General features: G+C 40.0%; 1 protein-coding gene and 1 pseudogene across 1 annotated transcript; both read right to left on the bottom strand.

Moving 5' to 3' along the window:
* Positions 1 to 9561, bottom strand: LOC114465157 (monocyte to macrophage differentiation factor 2-like). Its single transcript, XM_028449982.1, has 7 exons — positions 9109 to 9561; positions 2982 to 3063; positions 2696 to 2856; positions 2500 to 2574; positions 2306 to 2407; positions 930 to 999; positions 1 to 845 (listed from the first exon to the last, which is right to left on the bottom strand). The coding sequence occupies exons 1-7, from the start codon at positions 9120 to 9122 to the stop codon at positions 642 to 644; spliced, it is 708 nt and encodes a 235-aa protein (XP_028305783.1). The 5' UTR covers positions 9123 to 9561; the 3' UTR covers positions 1 to 641.
* Positions 7620 to 7737, bottom strand: LOC114472375 (uncharacterized; annotated as a pseudogene).
* Positions 9562 to 10348: the final 787 nt, after the last annotated feature.

Below are 10348 nucleotides of genomic sequence, written 5' to 3'. Positions count from 1 at the left end.
TTTGTGTCAGTATACCCCTGGTAAAATGTGGGAAAGCTTGATATGAAACGTATTTGAATAATTGTTAATTACATATGTGTAGAACTGTACAGAGATCTGTAACATGGTTCTCCAGTTTTGAATTAAACTATAATTACCAATTTTTATAGAATTCTCATGGCGTTTACAATTACAAAGTCAATTATCTAAACTCAATTACAATTTTGACAGCAGCAGGTTTTCAAAATTACAATTACAATTATAATTGAACCCAAACTTGGCCTCTAGACATTGGCTGTGCAATTAGTCTTAATGAACTTACAGTGAATCAACGATGCATTCAAATATTTCCATCAGCTGATAAATTCAGGAAGGAATCGGGATCTCTAATATCTTTTAAATTTTTCACTAAAATATGTTTAAAAGAACAACTTGCTTTGCCCTTCACATATGAGATTGTAGAGAACTTCTATAATAAAAGCAGTTTAGATTAAGATCAATTTGAAATAACTTGGTTAGCCTTACATAACTGAATGCACCGCTACATGTTGGCTCACCATCAATAGTTTAGAGTTGGGTTTTCCAACATTTCGGAGGAAGCAACCCCTGAATACGGAACACAGCAGCATCCCTCATTGCATCCAACATGGTTAGCGCTGATGTCATCTGGAGGTCTGGACTTGGCTGGGTGGCTGGGCGTACAGATACTTCCAGATGGCGTAGTAATGTATAGCTGCTCCCATCGCAACAAACACGTGCCAAATGGCGTGAGCAAATGGAACAATGCCGTCGCTTTTGAAGAAGATGATCCCAAGGCAGTAGCAGGCTCCGCCCACGAGTAGCTCATACAAACCTTCCTGCTCTGGCTGCAAAGAGTTTTGAAACCAATAATACAGATAAGTAATGACACAACTGAGAGTAATTATAGAACAATGAATAAGTAGACGCACCATTGAGAGGATGACCAGGGCTGGAAAAACCCCCATCACTGTGTAGCAGATCAACTCCATGATTTTATACCTGCAGATAGAATAGCATTAATCAACAGACACCAACTTTAAGAACAGCAGGTGAGCATCAGGGTTGGGGTCAATTACATTCTTAAATAACAATTACATCTTCAACTATCCATGTTCAAATACAACTCAATTGTGATTACGGTGACCGGCATTTATTCCAATTACAATTAAAATTACAGATAATATTTTTGCCCTGTTATAATCACATTCTCAATTACTAAAGTTCAATTACAATTAATAACAATTACTGAGCCTGAAATAAAATAAGCCCATAAAACTTAACCTTCAAACATTCAACCTTTAGCATGTTGAATACTAGGTTGCTGCTAATGCTAGGTTAATGCCAATGTTTGGGTAATGCTCTTGCTAGGTAAATGTTAATGCTAAGCTGATGCTAATGCTATGTTAGTTTGAATGCTTAGCTAATGCTATGCTATGCTATGCTATGCTATGCTATGCTATGCTATGCTATGCTATGCTATGCTATGCTATGCTATGCTATGCGAATGCCAATGCTAGTTATTGCTAATACTGATGCTAGTTAATGTTTCAAGAAATGCAAATATTCTAGTTTCATGTTCAAATACAACTCAACTGTGATTACGGTGACCAACATTTTTTATAATTAAAATCAAAATTAATATTTTTCCCCTGAAAGTCAATTAAAATTGCGTTTCTCAATTACTAAAGTTATAACAATTACTGAGCCTGAAATAAATAAGCCCATAAAACTTAACCTTCCTCTTGTGTTAGCTTTCTGCATGTTAGCATCTCTTATGATAACAGGTCAGTTTTTACCCATGTCTTAAATCAGCTGTAAAATACACTAAAAAATATTACCTATCATCCAATTTGTTTTTCATCTCTTGGTTACCTTGTTAGGCTTCATGATCAATAAAAATATTGGTATTAATATTTTTGGTGTGGGCGTCTGAGCCTTTTTTGTGTCAGCATACCTCGAGATTTCAGTTTTTTAATGATGAAATGATCCTCAAGAAGAAAACTGACAGGTAGTGGAAAAAGTTTGCATGAAATTGATTTGAATAACTGTTAACTACATATGCATAAAACACAGAACTGTGACATGGTTCCCCAGGTTACAATTTAAATTGGGAATGACAGCTTCAATTACCCGATTACAACTATAATTGACCCTAGCCCTGGTGAGCATTGACAATGTTTCCTTGGAGAAAACAGTGACTACACTTAGTTGTAAATAGATTTACATGATGAACACTCAGACAGATACTAAAAGCATAGAAAAAGTTTGACTTTATTCGGTTTAATGGATGGAATAATAATGGCACCTCTCATGGAAGAAGAAGACGTAAGTGGTTCCAAATGAGGCCATGACCCACACCAACCAACGCATGTGACATGTCCAGGGACCCAGTTCCCGCAGGTTCAACCTATTGAAGCATCAAGAAGAAGATAGGGGTTCACACAGCCTCATCCTACACAGACAGTCGCTCACACACCTTTAGACTACATGTTTGTTTACCAAGGGGCGTAGGAGGCAGCAATGAAGAAGTAGATGACCATCCTGTCACACATGTGGAAACACTGCTCTACCGACCTGTAGACAGAGTGATAACAATGACTTTCTAGTTTTATGTAATTATTACTTATTCATAAATCATTACTTTTAATGGACCACGTGGCTCATTAGAAGCTTTTATTACAATGTGGGAACTTACCGTAAGTGGCTCTTCTTCCAGGCCACAGTGTGAAACAGGGTGGAGATGATGAAGAGCGAGCTGAGACCCGCCCCATACACCCAGGCCGACACTCGCTCCCATTGGTCCTCTGACTGGAAGTGCAACAGGGAGCTGCCCAGCAGACTGGGGATTATCCATAACTACAGGAATTCATGAAAAAGACATAGGAAGATTAAGAGAAAACGTAACCTTGGTTATGATGAGGGTGTCCTGTTAGCTATCTGGCTTTTCATTTTTTCTGTCGTGTGTGTGTGTGCGTAATCACCGCATGCGTGGCACAGTTGGCAGCATGCTCATATTCTGTGGGCTGGTATCTCTTGTTAGGAGGAACGCGGTTGTTCATAAACCTAAAAAAAAAAAAAGAGAAAATATAACAGTATAGTAATATACTAATAATATATTATGATATAATAAACGGTTAAGTGTTTCAAAATATACACAGAGTATACACATTTCCATGTCATTTCGGTTTATCCATTTACTCATTTTCATTTCATCGTCTTTCACTGTACTTTACAGGCTATTAAACTTCCCCAAATCATACCAGACATGCTAAACACGGTTAAGCCAGTCAACTATTGTTATTACTTTTACATTTATATGCATTATATGACTTACAGAAGCCAAGAACGTTATGCTAAAATCCAGCAACATTCCGTTGTGATGAATTTGACATGTCGTTTGCTACACTCAGCCACCTGTTTTACATGAAAAATACCATGGTGGAAAAGTGCAACATGGTCCCAAAACATGTAAGTGTGGGTTTCATTTGTGTCATACAAGTATTTCACCTGCGTGAAGTTGGCCCCCTACCCCATGCATAACTTCGGGAAAATAGTTGCTTTTGTTTGTGCTTCGTTTGTTTCATTTCAATTTATTTTGTTTAAATTTTCAGCTAAATCACCATCAGGTTTTGCACACAGTCCCACGCAGCTGTATGTAGTGCGAGATATTGAACAAAAGAAGCCTTTTCACAGTCTGGAACTGCCCATGCGCAACCTGTCTTAGGTTGAGAGGTTTAAAAACATTAATAAGCTAGGTAGGTCTGTTGATTTAGTCCAGAGATCTTTAGAGTCACTGTTTGAAAAGTCAGGAAAAACCTGAATTTTCAGATCATGTGTAGCATTAGCTTTGGCAGTTAATTCTACCTTGTAGACCGACACCATGTTTCAGCAAAAAATATTTTAAGGAAAAAACACTCTAACCCTGACCAACATGGACTGAAGTCTGCATCTGTCAGAGTTTTAATTAATCACACAGCAGCAGCTGAGTGATCACAGCTCCTGCTGCATGACACACGCAATATATGTAACTAAGTCCATATTTCTAGTGATATATAATGTTTCACCTTATCGGGGCGCTGCACTTATTCCAGGGTTAGAAGCGCTTAAGAGGAAAAGAACTTACACACACCGGAGAATGCGCGTAAAGCCAGATTTGAATGGGAACACCCACATTTCAGGGACGCTCAGCCCACAGTGCGTAACTGGGATGAAGGCGCGTAGCGACTGACTTAAGTACAGGCGGAGAATAGCGCGTAGCCAAAAACACTGGACTTACGCACATGAGAGAATAGAGCCCTTGGTGTCCTAATAAGTACAAGGCACAGGTATATAATGTCTTATAATTCCACACCATCTATAGAATTGAAAGTGTCTATTTGTTCGGTGGCCGTACGGACAACCTCCGGTGCTGTTGGTACGTTTACCAAAGTACAAGTACCGTAGCGTCTTAGTGTTAGGTTATAACCCTATATCACAACATTTTTTAGGGTGAGGTTTACGATTAGGTTTAGTCACGTGACCTAAACTGGCCAATGAGGGGCGCTGTGTACGGATAAAATGTTGGTATATTGATACGGCACCCGTACGGATAGCCACTGCCTATAGAATTTGGGTGTAATCACCAAGGATAAGTTAAGGCTTCCTGTAGTGTCGTGGTCTTTCAATGCTAATGCACAGGACATACTTTTTTTAATGTTGTTTTTAATAGAAATAAAAACAACATAGGGTTTTGTTTTTTATTATTTGGTTATCCATCCTTTTGTTCTTCCTTATCTGCATCCTAAACATTTTTAACTCCATGTATTTTGTTTTGATTGCAAGCAGCATGTGACTTTGTTTTTACAGTGTAATATTTGATCATATATTTATCAAATTCAACATTTGACACACAGGCATAGTAAATGTCATTTTTCTCTACATGTAGGGTCTGCCATGGCGGCTAATAAAATTTCAACCCACCATCTTCTTTCACTTAGCAACACTGGATCAAGCCTGAAGTTGTTACCATGGTGGCTGTTGCTTGGCAACAGAGGGTAACCCAAAGATCGACTAAACCAAAGGTTTGATTTGTATAAAAAAGAAAAGCGTTAACACGCACATCATCAGTAACAGTCAGTAGCCGATACAGACTTAATCACATGCACATGCGTGAGCATGCAAAGAAAAATAAATAAAAAAAACACTCACGCACGCATGCACCCATACCCACACGCACACACAAAGAAAGGAAGCACCCGATGATGTCACCGTCGTCATGGAAACCACGGAGCAGGGATTGTCTCAGGCTTTTTTTTTGGACAGCAGAAAACTCCCTGTTTCTTCCCTCATCGTGTTCCCATTTCCCTCCCTCTCTGCCCCCCCATGTCCCTTTCTTTTTCCCAGTGATTAAATTAACATGCAGGAAGGAAAATGGATTGGAGACACCCATACAAGCACAAACACAACACAAGCAGCCCTCTGTATTTTAATGCAGCTTCTTGCAGAGCCAGATTTCATAAGAGACCTAGATTTAGCAATGTCCCTTTCACACACTCACCCACTCACCCACACACCCACTCACACACACACACACACACACACACACACACACACACACACACACACACACACACACACACACACACACACACACACACACACACACACACACACACACACACACACACACACACACACACACACACACACACACACACACACACACACACTGTTCTGAGACTGGCAGGACTCAGGATGGTAAACTGGCTGTCTTAAAAGGGGTTGCCAATTGAAAGTCAGTTTGATTATACGATTCAGCTCAAGGATAAAAACAGAATGTAGCATACATTACCTATGCTGCACATCTGTGAGCTGCGTTCTCATTAGAGAAAACGACTTTCTAGGGCTTCATTACATCTGATTACTTCTGCCAACAGCCTCTTATTTAAATGTACTGTGTGATGCAATAGGAAATTAAACCCAACTTTCTACAACATGCTTGTTCTCAAACAGAATTTTAAACCCTAATGTTGGTGTCACAACTACTTTGATTCTTAAATTATACCCAAACTGTAAAAGGACAAAAAGTCCATCCAACAATCACAGCCCACTCTTGTCCCTTGCAGTCATTGAAGAAGCAGTTTTTAGACTGACACCCTTTAAAGCTATTATTACAAACCAGGCCAGCATGACAAAAACACACACACACATCTGTCCCTAATAAAAGCTGTTCTTCCTCATCCTGTGTAAAGCACAGCCCTCGCAGCAGCCAACAGATTCTCTCTAAATGTGTGTCTGTCTTGACGTACCTAATTTCGTGTCTGTGCCAGGCCCTGCAGGCTTGGCTGGGTCACCATTAACTTTATCATGCTGGCTGATAATTAGCAGGCCAGAGGCCAGGGAGAGTGACACTGATGCTGGACGGAGCCATACAGAGAACATGATAACTCTAAATGCCCCACAGACGACTCTCTCTGCTCCTGCTGCCACGCTGACAGAAGTGGCTTTAGGTTTTATGGATGGATGGATGGATGGATGGATGGACAGATGAATGGATGGATGGACAATAAAATGCACAAGTTAATGGCAAATTTCCCAACCTCAGCTGTTAAAACCCAGAAGCTTTATCAATTTTGCACGACTTTCAGTTCACAAATGTAGAAGGAAAAAGGACACAAAATGCATTGTACAAAAATGTTATATAACAGTAGTTATGAAATTAGTTTTATATTACTAAGCAGATAAAAATGCAGCAGTACTCATATAGGATGTGACTGATTTCCCAGTCAGCAAAAAAAATAAAAAATAAAAAAAAAAAACCCACGATGGCCTGAGGTCACAATGACACATAATGATTTTTCATCTCTGACTGTGTCTCAGCTGAAGGGCTGAAGAACAGGCACTGTGAGGGTGAGAAGAGTCTGGTGCTGTGAGCGCAAACTACAAATATGTTGATGAATAAAAAAAAAAAGAAAAGTAGTAATATAAATACATAAGGTGCTCAGTTAGGATAAAATGTAACAGTAGGACTATGACACAGTGATGCTTTGGTCATAATTACTGTATTATTTTTTTTATTATTAAGAGAAGCTGAAAACAGGGACATCATGTACGTCCCAACACTGTCACAACATGATGATGATGATGATGAAGATGAAGTAGAGGAAGGTGTAGGAGGTGGGAGATCTTCATAGTTGTTTTTCTTACACAGACTCTAAATGAGACGCAAGCACATACCGTCATGTAATAACAATATAACCATCTTCTAAAACACTAGTGGGTCTATTCCCAGATAACATATAGGAACGCGGGCCACATCTAGCAATGATTAGGCACTTTTGGCATTCTTCTGGCCCGTACAAAATAGATATGAGCCATAATTAATGATAATAATGCATCAATTTTATATAGTGCTTTTTTGGACACTCAACGTCGCTTTACAGAATTAAGGGATTATTCTTTCACTCCACACTTAGTGGTGGTAAGCTACTGTTGTAGCCACAGCTGCCCCGGGGCAGAGCGCCATCGGCCCCTCTGATCACCACCAACACTCACTCACACACTACATTCATACTAGGCAATGTGGGTAAAGTGCCTTGCCCAAGGACACAATGACAGATACCACTGAGGTGACTGCCACCCCACTATGGCACCTGGAATTCTCAGTGGTCTCCCATCCACCTACTAACCAGGCCCAGGCCTGCTTAGCTTCCAAGATCTAATGGGATCGGGCAATGACAGGCTGGTATGGCCACAAATGATTTCGGCCAATTTTGGCTGAATTATGTTACGTTATCGTTGTCTAATGTAGATGTGACTCATATATAAGGTACCATATCTATTTGGTCAGTCCTTGGCTGACATCTAGCATTGGGATGGCTTGGTTGTAGCCAGCTGGTTTTGGTTTTGGCAAAAAAGGAGCGGAGCGCCCAAGTGCCATCATTCCATGGGGAATATACTGTATGTGGGTCGGATGAACATGCCAGATGTGGTCCCACTGGGCCAGATGTGGACCAGACGAATTTTGTTATCTGGGTTCTATGTTGCTAAACCAGCCCTGAAATGTTAAAGCCAGGACTTTAGTGGATATTTGAAGTTGTGCAGTGGTATCTGCCACATAGAGCAAATCCTTTATGACCTGGAAGTTTTTTTGACCAGGGCTAGTCCTCACAGAAGCTAAGCTGGAATAAGATTTAGGTAATCAAACCGGGTACAACTGTTCCTAAATCACATGTGCTTTGTCGCACTGTGCGTGAGGAGACTCTGATATCAGGAACACAATGAAAGACTGAACATAACAGGATTGCATATGGACGGACACACTATAGGGGTTGTCTGTACCTTACGCTATGACGTGAGGGGAAACTGACAGATTCATGATCATATTTAAGTTTAAAATAACAAATTACATTTTTTTTTTTAATTTAAACTCATATTCTGGCAACTTTATATTGAATATGTTGGCATTTTTTGTAAAAAATAAAACAAATATTTTTGAATAAAACAACACCAAATTATTTAGGGGGGCTTCATAATATTAGATATTAAATGGGCCTAACAACACCACTGGCATGAGACACATGTTAGAAATGGGGAATCCTGTGTGAAAGCAATGTAGAAAGTCTTTTGTTCAAATGGATCATGGTTGTAAACAGTATCATCACTGGCATTACTATCAGACACTTCATTGTGATGGTGATGGTGATGATGAGGATGATAATGATGATGATGATGATGATGATGATGATGATGGTGATGATGATGATGATGATGATGATGATGATGATGATGATGGTGATGGTGATGATGATGGTGATGATGGTGATGATAATAATGGTGGTGATGATGATGGTGATGGTGATGATGGTGATGATGATGATGGTGATGATGATGATGGTGATGATGATAATGATGATGATGATGATGGTGATGATGATGATGATGATGATGATGGTGATGGTGATGATGATGGTGATGATAATGATGATGATGATGGTGATGATGGTGGTGATGATGATGGTGATGATGGTGATGATGATGATGGTGGTGATGATGATGGTGATGATAATGATGGAGGTGATGATGATGATTCCCTGTGTATCAGAGCTCAGAGGCACCAGGTGCACCTACCTTACTAGATTCATTTACAGAGACAATCAGCAACAGTTGACAGCAGACTGACAGGGTGGCCAAAGCCTGGTCCGGCAGCCCTCAGTCGGACCGAAGCTCTCAGATCGGGTTCTGCTCGGATCGCACGCTTTCCTCTAACGTGACGAACGTCGCCGTTTCTTCATCCTCATGTCAAGCAGCAGCAGCAGCAGCAGCACCGGGAAGCAGCCCAGCCCGGCTGGCTCCGGGGATCCGGTCCGGGAGCGTGACGGGTCTCGGTCGGGTTTCTCCAGCACGCGCAGAGCCGCCTCCTGTCCTCTCTCTCTTTCTCTCCGCTTCTCTATGTGTTTCTCTCTCTCTCTCTTTCTCTTTCTCTCCAGCACATCACGACTCAGAGAAAGCTTGTTTTTCTTGCCGACGGCTGCAACATCATTTGATGAGCGGCTGATTCACAGCTGAGCAGACCGTACCTGTAGTGACCATGTCTGCCTGTAGGGGGCGGTGCAGTTTAGCGATGCCCCCTCAGCCTGTACCACGTCATTAACTACTGATTAAATGTTAAAACGGCTTACCATAATTTATGATATCTATAATGTGACAGCAGTTGTAGATATCAACAATGAACACAGTCTAGTGAGAATTGTTGATATTAACAATGATCATTTCCACTAGTGAGAAGTGAATTGCTGATATCAACAATTAACATTGTATCTAGTGAGAATAGAATTGAAGATATCACAAATTTGAATTACAACTAGTTGAAATTACATTATGGATATGTGGACTTGGAATTACAACATGTCAAGATTGAATTATAGATATCAACATTTGCAAGTACTGATTAAATGGTAAAATGCCTTGCCATAATTTATAGGCAGTGGCTATTACAATTACAACTTGTCAAAATTACATTATGGATATGAGGACTTGAAATTACAACATTTCAAAATGTATTATCTGTTATTAAATTTGAATAAAATTCAAGGGAACATTTGTGAGTAGTTGTAACGAAGATGCAGATAACAATGACACGTTCCACTAGTGAGAATTAAATTGTTGATATCTACAAATACTGGTCTAACTAGTGAGAATAGAACTGTAGACAACAATAATTACAATCACAACTCGTCAAAATATGATATGTGGACTTGGAATATGTCATGATTGAATTATAGATATCTACAATTGCAAGCGCTGATACTGATTAAATGTTAAAACGGCCTGCTATAATACTGCATTACATATTCATCACTGCCACTAA

Source organism: Gouania willdenowi, chromosome 1 (assembly GCF_900634775.1).
Source record: "Gouania willdenowi chromosome 1, fGouWil2.1, whole genome shotgun sequence".
Lineage (NCBI taxonomy): Eukaryota > Metazoa > Chordata > Actinopteri > Blenniiformes > Gobiesocidae > Gouania > Gouania willdenowi.
Note: the sequence above shows the minus strand (reverse complement) of the source record. Positions and strands in the feature narration are given on the sequence as shown.

Coding starts and splice junctions, on each gene's coding strand:
- LOC114465157 (XM_028449982.1), bottom strand. Junction 2,575..2,695: donor TGGAAGAAGAGCCACTTACG/GTAAGTTCCCAC, acceptor CTCTGTCTACAG/GTCGGTAGAGCAGTGTTTCC. Junction 2,408..2,499: donor GCTGCCTCCTACGCCCCTTG/GTAAACAAACAT, acceptor ATGCTTCAATAG/GTTGAACCTGCGGGAACTGG.